Here is a 20,219-nt window from a genome sequence, read left to right as displayed (position 1 = left end):
ACAAGGACCTGAATTGGATCCTCGAACTAATAAATGAGGTCAAGTGTGATGATACACACTTGTAATCCCAGTGTGATGCTTTGAATGAGATTGGATTCCATGGGCTCATGTATTTGAAAGCTTAGTCTGCAGTTGGCAGAACTGTTTGGGAAGAAGGAAAAGGTGTGGTCTTGTTGGAGAATGTATATTACTTGGGACAAGATTTGAGGTTTCAAAACCCACACCATTCCAAGTTCTTTTCTGTCTCTCTTTGTCTCTCTCAGTCTATCTCTATCTCTCTCTGTGTCTGTGTCTTTGTCTCTCTCAGTCTCTGTGTCTCTGTATCTCTGTCTCTGTCTCTCTGTCTGTCCCCCCTTTCTCCCTCTCTGTTTTATGGATGCCTCATATACAAGTTTTGAGCTATTATGTGTCTCCTGCCATGCTCCCCACCATGAGGGTTATGAACTTACTGAAATTGTAGTCCCTGAAAACTTGGTCATACTGTCTTATCACAGCAATAAAAAGCTAATTAAGACACCTAGCATTAAGAAGAAAGAAAAGGTAGATCCCTAGGATTCTTATGATCCAGCCTAGTCTACTTGGTAAGTTCCAGGCTGGTGGGAGACCTTGTCTTTAAAAAAGAAAATTATGTATAGTATCTTTCTGTTTCATTAATTAATTATTTTCCTTGATTAGAATAAAGTATGTTTCTTTAACTTTTTATTAAAAAATAGTAGATAGTGAGGAATGAAAAATAACACCTAAGGTTGTTCTCCGGCCCCCACACATTCCTGTACATACATGTACTCAGACAGAGATATGCACATGCACACAGACATGCATGGGTATAGACACAAAGACATAAACACACACACACACACACACACACACACACACACACAACTAGATGGATATAAATAGGTCAGACATAGAATTCTAACAGCATATTGCTCTACCATTCTTACGACTTCCTTAGCCTCTCACCTTATAAGCATAAACTAGGCACTCAATAATAAATTATGTAGCAAATGCTAGTAACAATAATAGACCCCACCAAACATTCTTTGTGGGGCCTTTTGATCCATAATTAATTGACAAAAGAAAGCTGAGTCTTTCCTCCTAATAAACTCAGTATGTCTCATTGTCCAAGACTATGGTATCTGCATGGGCCCCTGCTAGTGAAGTCTGGGACGGTAATCATTTCCTACCAGGCACATCTAACACATGAAACTCTCTTATTGGAAAGCAGGAAGAATTAGATGCTGAGCAGTGGCCAGCCTAGCCAACCCTGCCGGTGAATAGGATCAGTGATTTGGGGCAGAGCACACAGTTCAACAGTCAGGTCATCTGTGTTGATGATTTGTGCCAATCTCAGAGGTCAGGCACAGCTTCCAGAGATGGGACACAAGTGAGAATGACTTTTACAGTCACCAGAGTGATTAACTTTACTGTGGCCCTGAACCCTCTGTTGTAGCAATTCTTTCATGTTCATTGTTCATTTTGATGGATGGGAGTAGAGGGAGCAGTAATAAAGAGCATCCAAGCTTGTTGCCTTCCCTCCCCCAAGAACACATTGTTGAGACAGGAGAAAGAAAATCTAAGACTTAAGCTCATCTGCATATCTCAGTAGCTCTGCTGGACAAAGTGACCTTAGACTGCTTAACAAAGTTCTAGAAGCTTCCGGAAGGCAAAGTTTCTATCTTCAGCTTCCGTGTTTTCTACACCGGAGTTAGAACAGGACTGGCGTTTAACCTTTGTTCACCATGTATGATTCTGAGGATGGAAATTCACTGAACAGTCAGAACTTTTAATTGAGTGAAAAGTCGTCAAAAGTCTTCAACTTATATTGCTATTCAGCTGTGACTCTGTAAAGAACAGGAACTTCAGAGACTAAGAGTTATGTGCCTCACACATCTACTTCTCAAATTAAGGAGATCTTCTAGTTTGCCAAGACTCTGCAAAATGTAACGTAGTATTTATAGACTACTGATATAGACAGAAACCCTTGTTCCAGTCACTCCTGCCCATAATCATTATTTTATACTTTTATAAAGAAAATAAAACCCAGGACAGTAACATGTCTGCTGCCTGCAATGGTTTTGTTCCAGTTGGCAATTTTATGTGAGGTACAATCAGCTGGGGAAGGAGTTTTAGTGAGGGGGCCCTCTAGATCAGCCCCTCCTGTAGACATATTTTGGGAGCAGGGTGTTGCCATCATTACATGAACTGATATGAAAAGACCCTGTGTAAAAGTGGGCAGCACCATTCCCTAAGTTTAGATTATGAACTGTGAAAAAAAGGAAAATAGAAAAAAGGAAAGGAGAAAGCAAGCTGAGCACACATGCCCTCTGCTCTTGCCTATTGTTGTAGCCAGCTGTTTAAAGTCTATTACCTTGATTTTCTTACAGTGAAACCCTTTCTTCATAAGCCAGTCCTGTCAGGCATTTAATTAACCATAACAACAGGAAACAAAGCTAAGGCATCATCTCTGGAATTTATGTGTATACAGCTTTCATACTTTCCCCTCTCTTTACTAGATACATCTGATTTCAACTTTATATTTCCTAACACAACTTCATACTCTCCCCAGCCAAATATTTTTATGGAGAGCACAGTCCCACACCGACACAGTCCTAATATTGGCAGCCAGAAGTAGGACTTAATTTTTATAGTATTTGCAGAGATAAATCATAAAATCCTTAAAAGCAATCAATATTCTTCAGATTAGGAAGTCTGTGCTTGTTTTCTAAGGAAAATATTTTTTCAAATGTTTTTTTAAACACCCACATCAGCTGTTTCCATTCCCATGGTTAGAAATTAATAAATCTGTCATTAATATTCTGGGGGGCTAGGGTAGTGCTCAGGATTAAAACAAGGGATGAAGTGTGTTTTCTTCTACCAATACACTGCAGTACTAATATAGAGAAATGGTGGGAATTCATTTCTTTGTAGAATAACTCCAGATACTCCAATAGGACAACTGTACCATTTCCTGTCATTCACAAGGGTAGGGTGGGTGACTTACTGGAAGAAAAGGGATGGTGTTAAAGACCCAGAGATGGAGCCTGAGCCACTGTCATGTCCTGTGGTTGTGTAGTTCTGTGACTTTGAACAGTGGTGAACTTCAGTGCTCCTCTGTCTTTGTGGCATGGGAACAGTTACTTTCATGGCTAGCTGAGGGGACTACATTGAGTATGGTTTGCTCCTTATTGCCATCTCTCTGTTTTGTGTTTTCTTGGTACAGAGGGAAAAATTTATAAAACTACTGGACCAGTTGCATAACTCCTTAAGGATTGACCTGTCAAAGTACAGGGTAGGTACAACATAATTTCTCTTAAGGTAGGGAAATCTTTCTTTTTCTAGGTAAATTCTACCTTTAAGGTAGGGAAATCTGCCTTTGCTCTAGGTAATTTCTCACCATGGTTATTATTACCTGTCCTGCAATGGAAAAGTAATTTTGAATCTGATACATTGGAAGCAATCCTCAAGAGATTCTTTGTTCTTATACTCAGCATGCATATAAACCCTAACAATAACAATACTTTGTATGTGTACAGCTCGATCTTGGAATTCTTAACAACCATCTGGTGTAGTGCCCCTGAGCTAATTCATCAAGAAAACACAAGGTCCAGTTTCATTTTGAGAATGTGTTTATAAAAAGTCTGTAGTCATAATTGTAGATGCTGCTTTGTAACTTTTATTCATCAATGCTTTATTGGATATTTTCTTATATATGCAGCTCCTATGTTCATTTTAAATTAATCTCTTAATGATGAATAGATAAATGGTTAGATAGATGAATAGATACATTGATGGATGATAGATAAATGGAATTATAAGTTATTAGATAGATGATAGATGGTGACTGAATAGACATATAGACAGAGAGATGAATAGATTAATGATGAATGGATGGATAATAAATAAATGGATAGGTGAGTTGATTGATGGATAGATAAATAGAGACAGATGGATAGATAGACAGACACACAGACAAATAATTGCATATTTCTGAAAATTACAAACTGGATTTTTCAAGGTCTAATTGCATGTTGAAAGTAACATCATTGTACAAAGACAACTTCACACATACCAGCCTACTATAGAAGATATTTCAGGGCAAGAAGAGCCTTGGACACGACTTACATGTTATCATGTAGCCACTAAGCCCACTCAGGGTCATAAGACCTATCCGGAAGTCAGTTTGGGACTTTCTGATGTCTGTAGAAAACCTATGCAAAAACAACCATCAGTTAATAAAAGAGCTTTCTTAAGGCTAAAACCATTTGTTCTTTCAAGACCTTTTATACAGGCACTTTGGTTTTCCTCCAGAATTCTGAACATCTGTAATTTTAAAATGACCTGTCTCAAGGCACTTCAGTATGGAGAAAGTCATGTCTCAAATTCATCACATTTCCGTTCTTGGAATAGAATCTTATTTCTCTATAACTGGAAGGGTGTTTTGTGGCTGAAAAGTAAACATTGTCACCTGCGCTGTGTCTGAAGCAACTTGTGAAAATTGAACACATCTTTGTAAAATGATAAAAAAAAAAGATTTAAATATACACAAATATACTTTCTTTGAAAAAAAGGTTTTATAAGCAGGAATTATTAGTCCTTTAACATTGCATAGCTGATAATGTAGTGTACTTTTAAAATGTTGTCTTTATTGATGAACAGTTTAACCCATGGATATGATGAATTTGATCATGTTCTACCCTTCCATTCTTGACTCTCACAGCCCTCTCTCTCCTGTTGGAACACTTATCAACAAGCCCCCCCGCCTACTGTCATATCTCCATTTTTCCTGTGGCACACTGAGTTTAATTAGGGTTTCTTGTCTTAGGATAGGTATGAGGTTATTTACTGGAATACTGCAACTCATCAGTGGCTGCTACACCGCTGAAGAAAATGGTACCCTGAGGAAGAATAAAAGGGTCTGGCTTTCTGAGATGTACAACTGAATATTTTTAAATCTTCCATTTTTCAGAATGTTCTGTGATAAGAAATTAGAAAGAAGAATAGCTTTTATAAATTATTAACTTTTATATGACCTACCTCCTGCTTTTTAAGTTTTTCACAGGAAGTTTGTTTTTTTATTAGTTTCCATACTGCTAGTTCTGTGTCAACAACCTTTCCCATCTCTGTTTCCTATTTAACCAGGAAAACTTTCCAGCCAGCAATAGTGAGAGACTACAGGATCTAAAGTCCACTGTGGACCTGCTGACCAGCATCACCTTCTTCCGGATGAAGGTATTTCATCTCATTCTCACAATGTCTTGGTGTAACATCAAAACACATTTGTCCCTTTATACTGCTCATAACCAGGTTCAGCCAGAAATCCTGGGCTACATCCTGGGTTATATGACTTTTCCAACATAGGGTTTACCAAAGAAACAAGTTTTCTAGTCTCTTCACATGGATACATTGGATCAGAAATAAATATGTCTTAAAGGATGCTTTTTTTCAGTAATGATACAAGACACTTTTTAAGAAATAGCAAAGTTATTATGCTAAGTCAAAGTATAGTTACATTTAAGTGTTAACTGAGATGGTTTGCTAACATTTTACTGCGGGAGAAGAGCTGACTCCTCTTCACTGAATAGTACATTGTTAACCTTGGCAATTCTTGTATGATAACTGGTCACGGTCACGTGGTTTCTTAGTACAGTTGGCTATAATCTACCACACTCTCTAGGCATTTCTGTTTTGAGATATTTCTTCTTTAATATCAAATTCTGGACATTCATAATTTAGAGAAGCAGTTGATTTATATTAAGCCTTTCAAACACAACTTTCTAGGATATAGACATATTCTTTTCTCCTTGAAAGAGAGTAATATGAGAGTTGGTCAGCAAATCCTAAGATATCAAACAAAGCAAAACAACATTCCAGGCTATTTTTCTCACTTGCCACTAGTTCTGTTAGTCACAGCTAAATAAAATAATAATAATAATAATAAGATTTTATATAGATAAAAAACAAAAGCAAACTATAATTATTAGGATCCTTTGGCAACTGTAGTAGACAGAATTTGTATCTGTTCTGATATAATAGTACCAGTGTAGAGACAATGCTAGACAGACCTGGCGAAGGCTCAGATGTAACTCAGACACAGTGTTGACAATTAATAGCTGCCACCACAGGAGGATGAGAGGGTAGAAACAATGAGGGCCACTCCAGTGAGGAGTATCTGCCCAGGCCCATCACGACTGCACTGGTAATTACCATTCTACTGTTATTTTGCTAGGAAAAGGAGCAAAAGAGAAAGTCCTCAAGTATGACTCAGCCCAAGAGCCCCGCCCCAATCTGTGCCCTAATTGTCCTCCTCTTTCTTTTGTATCGTTGATGTCACATTGCATCTGTTTCTAGAAACGAAGACCCTCTGCTTTGCACTTTGCACCCTCCCCCCCCTTAGGCACTAACACACTGGCTCGATTCCCTTCCACGCTGCTGAATCTCCAGCTTTATTGCGCTCATTCTATACTCTCTATTCTCAACCACACTTTTCATTTCTTTAAAACATGGCTCGATGTCCTGGAGAGATGGCTCAGCAGTAAGGAGCACTTTCGGCTCTTCCAGAGGCCTGGGCTCTATTCCCAGCACCTACATGACTGCTCACAACCATCTACAATCCAAGTCCCGAAGGATCTGATGTCCTCCTCTGACCTTTGTGAAACCTGTGCTTCACAGACTACATTTAGGCAAATGCCCATAAAAGACTGCTTGACTTCACTTATCCCAGATTCAAATATCTTCAAAACTGTTCTTTCTATTTTTTGGGGGAGATTATAATTCAGTGACCACATTTCTCCCTCCAAAACTCCCATATATCCCTTCTTCTGATCCTGCTCTCTTTCAAATTCATGGCCTTCTTATTTCTTTATCTTTTACTAATTTTCATGGTGTGTGTGTGTGTGTGTGTTTGTGTGTATGTGCGCATGCACACATTCCTAAATATAACCTATTTGGTACATATAATACTACCAGTATATATGTTTTCACTGCTAACATTCTGACACTGAACAGCCAGCTGGTGTCTCCTCCCTAGAGAAAGCCAGCTCTCCTGTTCCCCTGTCCTCAGTTACCTTAGTTCTTATGTGAAGTTGAGACTTCATAGGCTTTGCTCCTTCCTCTGTGGAATAGTCACTGGCCTCACCCCTACTCAGTTCATGTGTCATGATGGTGAAACATTACGGGTGTGGCTTCTGTTATTACTGAGAGACACAAACTCACAGCCAACTCCCTGAGTTACTGTCCTGCTCTGTTAACCCTTTTCTGTCTTAATGGATCATAAGGCTCTTACAATATTCTCCATGCAAATCCCCCGTTCCCTTTCACCACCTCCCTTCTGACTTCATCTGCTAACCCTGTCCTCTGTGTTTTTTCTAGGGCATCAACCCTTCCCAGCCTCTCTCCACTACTTTGTTTTTCTTCTCATCATGTATTGTCATTCATGTGCTTAACTTGTTTTTTGTGTTAACTCATTAACTCTAGAATTTAAGCCTACAAGTAAAGGTGATCTTTTTTCATCCCACAGCTGGCTTAATACAGTATTATTGCTATCAGACACAGTGATTGCCTAGCATTTGCCAGTTGATGAACTGGAACTAAGGAAATGTTGTTTCTGGTCATGTGAAATGCCTCTGCTTGGATGTTTACAACCATGGACATATTTAGGAGATTGCTACCTCAGAAAGCTAAATACTTTAAAAAACTTACATCTGTGCAGAGGTGGTGCATACCTTTCATCCCAGCACTTGAGACACAGAAACAGGTGAATCTCTGAGTTTGAGGCCAGCCTGGTCTACAGAGTAAGTTTCTTGACAGCCAGGACTACACAGAGAGAAACACTGTCTCAGAAAACATTGACAACAAAATAGAATACATTTATTTATTGAGGGGCAAGGTGGGCATGTATGTAAGGACCAGAGGGCAACTTGCAGGACTCAGTCATCTTGCCCTACTGTGTGGTTTCCAGGGGTTAAATTCAGGTCACCAGACTAGACAACAGTCTCCCTTATCCACTACCATATCACCTGCCTTATTTCTCAGGCCGTGTATTTGAAACATTGTCAAATCCACTACATGTCACTTGGATAGAGTTGAAATGGTTTTAGGGGTTTGCAGAGTTCTGCTGTTTTTAAGAAAATGATTTGTCTGCCAGGTCCTGGAGCTGCAGAACCCCCCAAAGGCCAGCGCAGTGGTGAAGGATTGTGTCAGGGCTTGTCTGGATTCCACATACAAATATATCTTCGACAACTGCCATGACCTCTATTCTCAGCTGATAGACCCGGTAAGAAGTGTGCCGCTCTTTGGGTGCCGACATTCTGTCTCTAATAACTGTTTCAGTGCATTTACAACAGCAGAAAATGGGGAGCTATGCTCATTCAGTCACACATTAACCACAGGTTGGAGAATTCCCATCTTCACATTTGAACATCATTTCCCTACGTTTGGGCTAATTCATTCCTTTCAATAGCTTTGTGTGGCAAAGGCAGGGATCACCATCCCTGTTTTTCAAGTGCATAATTGCGGTTAGAAAAATTAAACGTCTTGCTCCAGTTCACAAAGTAGGTAGCAGTCCCTTCAAGGGGAAAATCTGACATTAAGCTTGTATGGCGTTAAATAGAAATGTTCCCCCACTCTTTTCTGTTTGTTTATCTTCTTTTAGTAAACATCTAGAGAAAAAGAAGCAAACCTCCCATTGAAAATTCAGATGTGGAGACCAGGAGTGTAGCTCAGTTGGTAGTTTGATTACCTTGCATGCTGGAAGTCATGGGTTTGACCCCCAACACTTCATAAATTGGCATGGTGGCTCACACCTGTAATCCAGACATTTGGGGGTGGAGACAGGGCAGTTCAAGGTCATTCTTAACCACATACTATGTTCAAAGATGTTTGGGCTTACCCCTGACCCCAAAATAGGGAAAATGAAAGGACAAAGGGGGAAAATGTTCAGTTGTGGAGAGAGCTACATCAGACTTAAAAAGTCTCCTTCAAAACTACTGGTCTGACCATTCTGCATTATTCTCCAAGCCCTAAACCCTTCTTTTCACCTTCGTAGTGATTAGAGGACCCTGTGTATCATTATTTACAGACCTAGAGGCACAGATATTACAACAGGGGTGCCATTGAATCTTTTTTTGAACAATCAAGGTCATGGGATAAGTATTTTATAAGTTCACTTGGTAGAACAAAGCCTCGGTCGTGGATCTTTTTCTTATCTAAAATAGATAGCATGCCTTTCTGTCTACTTCAGAATTGGGTTATGAAACCAAGACTTGCTGCCTAGAGCATCAGAAATCAGTGCAGAAGCATTTGTGATGACAACTGTTTAAAAACACACAGGATAGAACCCAGTGAAAGTCTCTCGACATGGTAGTTCTGTTAGAAAACAGACATAGGTCCAAAGGCATATGTGAAATTTGAAATTGTTATTAGGAGCTCTGAGCCAACTAAAGAAGGCTTCTATGATTAAGTGAGACATGTTTTATTCTAAAAGTTAACATTTAAAACTTTCTAGTAAACCTAGATACTATCCCCTTCACTAACTTGGATTGGTTTATACAAATAAATATTATATGTAGGAATATATATATATATAATTTTTATTTTACAGCAGTAGCAAATGAAAAGACAGGATGGTATGTGGCATAGAGAAAGTAGACTCAATGCTAAACACCTTCTTAGAAAAGTCTTCTGTTTAGAGTTATATTTTCAGATTTCTTCCTAAGATCCCCAGGTCAGAACAGTGTTGAAGAGAAGGACTGAGATAAACATGCAGCAAATCATCAAATGTCCACCAAAGTTACACCTAACCTGGTGCTAACCCGTAAGCAGAGTCTGTGCATATGGTAACTGGTGATTAGCGAGGCAGGTAGACTGCAGTGCCCCTTACCCCCATCTTTGCATGCCCTTTCAAGAGAAAACCAAAGGATGATAGAATCTTGGGAAGAAACAATTTGGTTCCTTTCTCTAATTTCCTTGCTGCATTTGTTTTTCTCAAATATCCTACACGGTTCTCTACGGCTGGGTTCTATTTCCTTGCCATTCTTTCAAATGTCCTATTGAAAACATGCGTCCTGCTATATTGCTTTTTAAAAAGAATATGACTTTTGAATTCTGTCTTTGCTTGTTTGATTTTTTTAAAGCAGGGAGGTGGTAAAGATGGCCAAGGAAAAACAATCCAAACTATATAGGAAAATTGTTTCCGAGGTTTTCATTTTAGGTAGGGAGAAGAGTTTAAAGCCATTAGTAAACAGATGTACAATAATTCTTTGGTTACCCCCTTTCTTTTGGCTTTGTTATGTACCAGATTCTGTATAAAAAAGGGGGGATGGAATGAAATGAGAAAAACACAATCACCATGGATTTACTTCTAGTGGGGGGGGGGGGGATAGACAACAAAGCCATAATTACACCAGTAACTAAAAGAATGTCAAATTCCAGGAGACAAAACACATGATGTAGTCTTAAATACATAAAGGGAAGAGGCACTAGACCCTGGAATATAGGAAACAGTTAACTTATTACAGCTGCTGCTGAGAGCCTGTCTCCTGGAAGACTGGGATTAAACACACGGTACTGCTCTCCTTCAGTGTGGGGGCTGGAGAGATGGCTCAGCATTTACGAGTTGTTACTCTTGTACAGCACAGTCACTTACAATCATTTGTAATTCCAGTTCCAGGGCACCCAATGCCCTCTTCTAGCCTCCCTAGGCACAGCATTCACAGGATGCACATACATAAATGTAAGCAAATCTTCTTGAAAAGTCACAGCATAGTGGGTCTTACCCACCAAGTTGAGGCCTATAATTGGACTCAAGTTACTCATAACCTCTAAGACTGTCTTCACTGGGTTACCAGTCACATAGACTTGGCCTAAAGTACTCAGTTCTCTAACCTCACTTAGTTCTTCTTAAAAGGCTTTCTGTTCTAAGTGGCCAGTCGCTTACATTCTTCTGTCTCACCAGCTGTTACCCTTTGAGATTTTGTCCCAGCCCTACCCCTACAAGGATTTTGAATGTCAAGCCCTTACCCCAGTGCTTTGCCTTTGCCTCCAGCTATACTTAATGATTCAGAGCAGAATTTCAAACATCCGGCTGTACCATAAAATTGCAGACAGAAAAGAAATCAACTTGTTGAAAGTCAGGCATTAAACCCAGGCAAGACAGGATGCAGAATCTTGGCCATTTCTGTCATTTTGCAGACAGCTCTTATGAGACCTAGATGAGAACAGGTTATCTTGCCTGCTTGGTTCAACACAGAACCCTGTCTCTGGCTAGGGGGGCACTAAGATGATCTTAGAGGAGCTGAAACTTTGAAAGGAGACCTATATGAACTCAAATCAAAGTTCCAATCAATCAAGGAGCAACTGAGTGTTAAGCAAATTCCTCTAAGCTTTGATTGCTTTGTTTATTAAGAAGGGATAATGTTAATTACACTGAGAGCTAAATGAGGTAGTGTGTGTGAGTGCCTCGCCTGCAAATGCCTGGGAGGTCAACCTGTGACTCGTTCCAGCAACACCTGCTTTGTTCTCAAATTAAAAATTGGCAACAGGACTTGTCATTTCAACATGCATTGAAAAGTAAACATTGATTCAGGGCTTCCCTTATAGAGCTCCATGGTTAGTTATATAGGGGGTGCTGATTAAAATACAAGAAATCCAGTATCCTGGATCCCGCAGTCTCTCTCTGGAATGTAAAGGTTGTTACTTTCCATCTGCTCACAGGGAATCTTCCAGGTATTTGGAAGCACTAAAATGTGTTCTGTAATTAAGCTTGGCGCCCGAGCTCTGTCGAGCTCTATACTTCAGCAAATGTGCCTTGATGCCCTCTCCTCTCTGGTGGCTCAGCTTCTGGCATGGGGCCCTTTCACAACTGATCACATCAGCAAGGATGCAGAATCCAAACCCTTGTTCTCTTTCACAGAGAAACCTTCACTTTCGCCCTCAATCAAGGAACACAAAACAGGAATGCCACAAAGTTTTGCATGAAATTATCACAACAGGGGCTAGTGAGAGGGCTTCACAGCTTCAGTTGGGTATAAAATTAACTTGAGTAGCCTTCCTCTACTCAAAAGATAAATAGGCTGAGAAAATAATAGGAAAATGGTACCCTTCACAATAGTCAGAAATAATATAAAATACATGGCTATGACTCTAAACCAAGCAAGTGAAAGATCTGTATGACAAGTCTCTGAAGAAAGAAATTGAAGAAGATCTCAGAAGATGGAAAGATTTCCCAGGCTCATAGATTGGCAGGATTAATATAGTAAAAATGGCCATCATGCCAAAAGCAATCTACAGATTCAATGCAATTCCAATAAAAATTTCAACTCAATTCTTCATAGAGCTAGAAAGAACAATTTGCAAATTCATTTGGAATCAAATTATTAACAATCCAAGAGCTAAGATAATAGCCTTGTGGCAATTTTTAGTATTTACAAATTATTATGCTTAATCTATACCCTACAAGAAATCTGTTTTCATGTTACATTCTGTCCTACATGTACTTCATGCTTATGGTAACTAGTGGCATTTCTATGCATGCTATCAAACCTCTAAAAGAATTAAGTACTGACAAAATTATTCATATAATGTTAAGCCAAGATGCCTTTAAAAATCTGTAAATGTATCCCTCTTTTTTTAATATAGCAGTAAGGAATAATAAAAAATATCTGTATGTGTCAAAAAAAAAAAAAAAAAAACCCAGGTTATCGAAAACAATTCTCAACAATAAAAGAACTTCTGGGGAATCACCACCTGTGATCTCAAGCTGTATTACAAAGCAATCGTGATGAAACTCTATGGTATTTTTACAGAGACAGGAAAGTAGATCAACAGAATAGAATTGAAAACTCAGAAAAGAACCCACATACCTATGGTCACTTGGTCTTTTACAAAGGAGCTAAAACCATCCAGTGGAAAAAAAGAGCATTTTCAACAAATGGTGCTGGTTCAACTAGAGGTCAGCATGTAGAAGAATGCAAATCAATCAATTCTTATCATCCTGTACAAAGCTCAAGTCCAAGTGGATCAGGATCTCCACATAAAACCAGATACACTCAAACTAATAGAAGAGAAAGTGGGGCAAAGTCTCTCAAACACATATGCACTGGGGAAAATTTCCTGAGTAGAACACCAATGCCTTATGCTCTAAGATCAAAAGTAGACAAACAGGACCTCATAAAATTGCAAAGCTTCTGTAAGGCAAAGGACACTGTTATTAGGACAAACAGACAAAAACAGCAACAAACAGAATGGAAAAAGTTCTTTGCCAATCCTATATTAGATAGAGGACTAATATCCAATATATACAAAGAACTCAAGAAGTTAGACTCCAGAGAATCAAATAACCCTATTAAAAATGGGGAACAGAGGTAAAAGAATTCTCAACTGAGGAATATTGAATGGCTGAGAAGCACCTAAAAAATGTTCAACATCCCTAGTCATCAGGGACATGCAAATCAAACCCTGAGATTCTACCTCACACCCGTCAGAATGGCTTAGATCAAAACCTCAGGTGCCAGCAGATACTGTCAGCAGAATTTCTTTAAACTGTCCTTATCAGAAATTTGCTTTCTAATTTTATTCCATCAGTTGAATCAACACATGGCTTATTTGAAAATTATGTCTTGGTGAGAATCACCATCTTCGCTGTGAGATTAGCTTTAAAACCTGGTCTCATTTTTCTGTCTGTGTTATATGCATGTAGACCCTTTTAATGTTTGGGTGCCCGACTCCCCTAAAAATTACCCTGCTGTGGAATGTGATGAAGTTTTTCCTTAATGTAGTGTTCCATTGAGAGTTTGAAAACAGAAGTATGAATTATCTAAGAGTATTGTATCCCTCGTTAAATACAGCCCAGAGAGCAGCAGCACTGTCTCATTTTCTTCCACCTCCTAGCAAGACTCTCTAAATGGTTTCATACAATATTAAACTTGAAAATAATTGTAAAGCCCCACATTAGGATAAAGTAGCTTTCTCAATTCTAACCTTACTACTTGAAATTCTTTATAGGTGAAAGAGACAGCTATTTATTTTAGAAGTATAAAGTCATACGTACTTTTTGCCCACTGATAAATTGTAAATGGTAAGACAAAAATGAGTTCTTTCTTAACTGTTTTATTGGGGAAAATAAAAAAAAACTCAGAAAAATAAAATAATTGATATGGGTAGAATTTTTATGAGAAAGTCATTTGTGAAGCTAATCAATGAGAAAGGCAGAAGGAAATCCCTGTAAAGGACTCCCAGTGGACTCCCAGTGGATTCCCAGTGGATTCCCAGTGGACTCCCAGTGGACTCCCAATGGACTCCCAGTGGACTCCTTTGGAGGCCGTGACCAGTCACACCCCCCTTGCTCTTAGAACTATGCTTCTCATTGGAATTATGTTTTCTTCTTCAAGAGAATATTTCTATTCCTTTCTTGACTTTTCTCAAAAACTGTGTTGTTGCAGTAAATATTAAATAAATATGAATGGCTTATCTCTTTATCAGTCCTGCGGTGGGCCCGCTTCTAGTATGGAGTGGCACGCAGACTCTGTTGCTTAGTCCGAGCTGCCACCCTGGTATCACTCTGTCCCAGGGTGTTTCTTTATCCCAAATCCTAACACAAACACAACTCTAAGGCCCAATAGCTTTTAATATAGGTTTATATGTTCAATTATCAATCCACAAACCCTCTACACAACAAGATTAGATCAAATGGGCAAATACAATACAAAGTGCCCTTCTATATGAGATATTAGAACTATAAAATCCTTAAATGTCTGTAGCTACTTAACACCAATAAAGCCCACCTGGATCTAATTCATCCTTGGCGTGGTCCATCTTGGATCTCTTCCTCTTTGTCTTTCTCTTTGTCTTCCTCTGTCCTCTCCTCTCTGGCTCTCTCTCTCTCTCTCTCTCTCTCTCTCTCTCTCTCTCTCTCTCTCTCTCTCTCTCTCTCTCTCTCTACTCTCCACCTCTCTTACCCCGCCTGGTCACTGGCTCTACCTTATTTTACTAATTAAAATGGGAAGGTTCAGATGAAGTCAGCTCAGGAGTATGTGAGTAGACAGCCCTTCTTGGGGAAGTAAATTAGCATCAAAATAGAAACGCTTCAGGATTATCTACACTGTGTAGTCTTGGCTATGGTAATGGTAGAGGTGTACCAAGATGCCTTAATTGTAAAGGAAAAATAAACATTTGGAGGATTTTAAATTCAAACAGCCTCTTAGACTCTTCTCATGATTCATTTAAATCCTGATATTTGACCAAGGGAAGGCAAGGTCTTCAGGGTAGATGTTGACAAGGAAATGCATCCATTGAGATTAGGCTAGGGATGTGCTCCTATATCACTGTTATCCTTATGTGACCCACAAATGTGCCTGTCTGTGCAGTTGATCCCTGGCCTCTTTCTATTCCATGTGAGCATTGCTCTAAACACTCTTCAGGCCAGAGCATTAACCCATTCACCTCCCAAGTTCATTTCCCATTCCATTGTTTGCACAGTGGTGGAGTCTGGGGTGCACTGCACCAGCAGCTCCTGGAAAGGATTTAGGAAAGTACATGCTCAGGCGCCACCCACCAGCCCTGAGGCAGAAGGTTTTGAGGGGGAGACCCACCAAACTGCTCAACAAGCCCTGCAGGAGATTCTGCCGTTCCATCCGAGTTTGAGAATCATGGATGTTCTGGGTGACTCAGAGAAGAGGGGGGTCTAATGACAGATGGGAAGTAGCTTGGGAGAGTGAGGCTGGGATACTTGGGAGCACAAGGTCCAGACAGTGTTATTTAAAAAAGAAAAAAAAAATGAGTTCACATCTGTGCACAATCTCGGACTTGGGAGGGGGTCAGATGCAACCAGAAAGCACATCTGGAGCAGCTGTTATCAATCTCAAGGCTGAGCTGACCCCGGGGCCTAGTAAAGAGGAAGGTGTTACAGAAGTAACTAAGCAGTGAATTCTGTAGGGAAGGCAGTGTGGGGTCCCTTTTCCCTGACAGGTAAGGCCAAGAACTGAAAGATGAGACGTGTAGGATGCCAAGTTTAATACTTTGGACTTGTCCCAAAAGAACCGTGGAGCCTGTAGGAATTTTAAATAGAAGGCCTGCATGATCAGATCCACACTTGAAAAGAGGCGACAGCAACAGAGACTTCATTGGAGGGGCAGGATTGGGAGCACAGAGCTACTCAAGTTATACTGCACCATTACGGGTTCTAATAGAACCTGACTTAGATGACGCGTTCTTTCTAGAATAATTCATTTACCAAACTATGTGGTAGCTCTGTGGTGTGTGGTGGGGCACACTAACATATGCAGACAGTAGGCATCTCACCTCTGGGAAAAAAATTGCTTTTCAGTTTGTGGCAACTATGGGTATTTATAGACTGTAACATGAAAATTAGCTATTTTGAGTGCATTAGAAAAATCCAACAAAAATCATATATTTGTGTTGAAGTAAGTTTAAATTCTTGTTTCTTTCATTTGGGCTGAAATTATGTCCGCTTGGCACAGATCCTTTCTTTCTTACAGCTGATGAGAAACTCCAGCCTGACATTTGCTACTCATGAGCACTGTGAAACGGAGAAAAAAAAAGGAGCCTTTGGCTTAACTGCTACAAAATAGAACAAGAAGAAATGGGGTGCGGTGGGGAAAAATATACACATGCATTGTTGTTAAAGACTAGAGAAGTCCACTATTATCTGTTAGTGATGTAGCAGACATGAGTGAATGAGGTGGTTACCCAAGCCTTCACCAGAAAAAGGTTACCTAAAAATTAAAAGAAAAATTGAATTGCATTAAGATAATTCAACTTTTAAAATATGTTTTACTTGTGAGAAATTGTACCGAATGCCCTCTGGCCCCTAGAAACTAGTTCAGTCTTTCTCCTTTTTTTTCTTTCTTTCTTTTGTTCTTGGACACAGGGGCCTGTGGGGTTTAGTGACATTCTATACAATTTCAAATTCAATTCAGTATCAAGTGTCAGGGGCTCTTGTAATTTGATTGAGCTGATAGCAGTCCATGCTTTCAGTGAGAGACAATAAGATTTCAATTCAATAATACTTCATGTGGAACCGAGCCCACATGAATCTAAAGCAAACACCCAGAGTTGTGGTGGAAAATGTGGCCCTGTGTTATGTTTCATGCACATCCACCAGTAAAGCAATACATGCCTGATTATACTAACTGTATGCTTTCATTAAATTGATTAACAGATCCTTGTCAATCTACTCTGTCTTGAAAATGCTTGTGGCACACTTAGGTAGTTATTTGATTCTTACTGAAGGACAGGTACGTGGAGTAGGAAACCATGAATGAACCCAGCTGTAGCCCTACTAAAGCTGGAGTCATTGGACATCAATGCTGTCACACTGGGTTGTAACCACTGTTCAGACCCATCCGGGACACACATTGATACTCACCCCAACACTGTGTCCAGCACAGTAGCACAAACAGGATTGCAAGGGCTCCAGTTAAAATCTTTTTGAAGTTCCTCACCTTTGTTCTCCAGCAAAGATTCTTTTCAGAGAGCCAACCTTCTATCTCAGTTCTGCAGAAGTGTAGAACATGACCATAAGGCTGGGATATTTTTCTGTCCCATCTCTTCCTGATTTTATTGGATATAGACTCTACACTGAGGTCCTTCATTCTGGATCATGCTTTCTCTTCATAGTGCTTGTGCATTGTACCACCGACAAATGTGTGTGTGTGAGTGTGTGTGTGTGTGCACACGCATGTGTATTATTTATGTACGGTTATTGTGTGCATGTGTGAGTGCAATGCCTGTAGAGGCCAGAAGAGGGCATCAGGTGCCCAAAGTCACAGGCAGTTATGAGCTGCCTGATGTGAGTGCTGGGAACTGAAGTCAGGTCCTCACATCCTCTTAACTCCTGAGCCATCTCTCCAGCTGCTAGAATTGTTAATTTTCATACAGATCTGTAGTGCACAATGGACACATTTCTGACACACCCCTTGAGTCACCTTTACTCTCCTAGATAGTTTCACATTCACTTCATGTCTTATATGCATGAAAGCTTTTATGTCTCTATATAAAATCGAGGATTAACTTTCCAGATGTGGTTGAGATATAGAACCTTATAATCATACATATAGATGCAACACACACACACACACACACACACACACATACACACACACATACACATACACACACATACACATACATACACATACACACACACATACACACACACATACATACACATACACACACACATACACACACATACATACACACACATATATACACACACATACATACACACACATACACACACATACACATACACACACATACACACACATACACACACACATACACACACACATACACACACATACATACATACACACACACACATACGCACACACACCAAGGAATTTGCAGGTACCTAAATATCTATTAGTCTGTCACCACCACTTCTAACTTTTCCTTTTAATTTGCCAAAAGGAATTTCTCTTATAGTTGCCAGATATCCCATACGCTTGCTCCCTAGGAATCTGAGATAGCATCAAAGACCACGTTAACTTGTGAGTTTTTCACATCAGCCATGACTCCTAGGAGATTTGTACTCTGTGGCCGAAGCATCCAAGTTTCTCCAGTTAGATTTCCTATGATAAACTTCCTACCTAGGCTTCCCACTGGCCAATTGCAAGGAAATTCTTGACCCCAGCAATAACCCATTTGGGAATACAATGGAAATATCTTTGGCGATTCCCCAGTTGCACTCTGGCTCTCCTGGAGACTTGGTGCTTGGATCATTCATCTCCTTCACTGGTATAGCATCTGGGTTTTATAATGGGCATGCTTATCCATCACTTCCCCATCTCAGAGATACTTGGAATTAGATGGGAGACTGTCATTACTTCATTGTTCCAATGCAGACGACTTTTAGTGCTACCTGTGGATGTCATTCCAGTCCCTATTTTATTAATGACTCCCTTTAAGATTCAGCATCACTTTCCCAGCTACAAAGGGCTTTAATTTGATTTTAAAAGCATCTGGTTTGTTGTAATTATGCCGTTGTTCAGAATTAGCTGCTGAGGCGCCAGTGCTGCTTCGACTGCATTTGCAATCCCTCCCCCAGCCCTACAGTGGATTCTCTTCTATACCACAGCAGACTGTCACAAAGAGGCCAGCAGCTTAGCGTGCCTACATCCATCTCTTGAGATTTCCCTAGTGGCTTTACCGAGCTGGATTTTAATCCTGCTTTGTATTTTGCCTGAGATTTACTCTTCTTGCCCCATTCCAAATCCCCAGGATTAAAAGCCATCTTAGTCAGAAAGGATTTTATTGTATTTATTTGTGTCACAAGGAGTCACACGCTGACACACAGAGTTGCATGTGTACCCTACCCCTTGCACGTCGAATTGACTGTGGTGACTCCTTTAATTAATTTGTTTGTGTGCAGTGGAGGTACATGCGTGCCACTGTGCACACGCAAAGCTTAGAGGACAGCTGCGGGGATGGATCGGTTGGTTCTCTCCTTCCACCCACCGGGTGGATTCCTGTGGCGGAATTCAAGTTGTGAGGCTTCACTGGAGGTGCCTTTACCTGTCCCGTCATCTCACTGGGCCTGACTCTGGTTTTTGTTGGGATTCATAATTGATACGTAGTCAGTTAAACGGTGAAATGGTGCCTATTGACTAACTTCTCGAGTGTTTGACTCTGGGGTATCTGTCAGATACAACTGAGAAGAGCGGGGTTGGCTAGAAGAAAGGAATCTGGCACAGTGAGGGGAAAGGAAACGTCTTGACAACCTTTCTCCTAACACCATCTAAGCATTAGGTGTTTCACTGTAGCCATAGGCATGAGTGTACCCAGGCATCCTGAAGGAGATTTATAGAAGTCATTTTTCTCCTTTTCCTGAAAAATGTCTGCCCAGTGTTTAAATCTATTGAGATGTCTCTTGTCTGGGTGCTTAAAATACACCCAACCGTGTGTGAGGGTAGCAGCTCTAACATCCCTGTCGGAATAGTGCAGACTACTGAATCCATGAAACCTCCCAGATTGCTGGCTCTGCTGTCTGTATCTTTTTGTAGGACATATCAGTGCCTGTCAACAACCTCAAGGGGAAACATGACCTCACAGAGTTTATACTCAAGGGAGTCTGTTGGTGGCATTGATGTTTATGTATACAGGTCTGCCAATATTAAAATTGCTTCTTAGAACCTGTCAGAACAGACATAACTACACAACCAGACAACCAGACAAGACAAGCCTCACACACTTCATAG

The 20,219-nt window shown here is 40.1% G+C and overlaps 1 protein-coding gene across 1 annotated transcript in view; it reads left to right on the top strand.

Annotated features, from left to right (window-relative positions):
• The window catches only part of UNC13C (unc-13 homolog C), a gene marked incomplete at both ends in the record, with an annotated part of 411,981 nt that overhangs the window by 236,278 nt on the left and 155,484 nt on the right, over positions 1 to 20,219 (top strand). The window contains 3 exons of the mRNA XM_080934341.1: positions 3,224 to 3,292; positions 5,143 to 5,232; positions 8,147 to 8,275. Coding sequence (XP_080790467.1) covers positions 3,224 to 3,292; positions 5,143 to 5,232; positions 8,147 to 8,275 — 288 coding nt within the window. The remainder of the gene's footprint in view (positions 1 to 3,223; positions 3,293 to 5,142; positions 5,233 to 8,146; positions 8,276 to 20,219) is intronic.

Source organism: Micromys minutus (assembly GCF_963924665.1).
Source record: "Micromys minutus genome assembly, chromosome: 21".
In the NCBI taxonomy this organism is placed as follows: domain Eukaryota; kingdom Metazoa; phylum Chordata; class Mammalia; order Rodentia; family Muridae; genus Micromys; species Micromys minutus.
The sequence above is the reverse complement of the archived record's forward strand: the minus strand, read 5'-3'. Positions and strand labels throughout refer to the sequence as shown.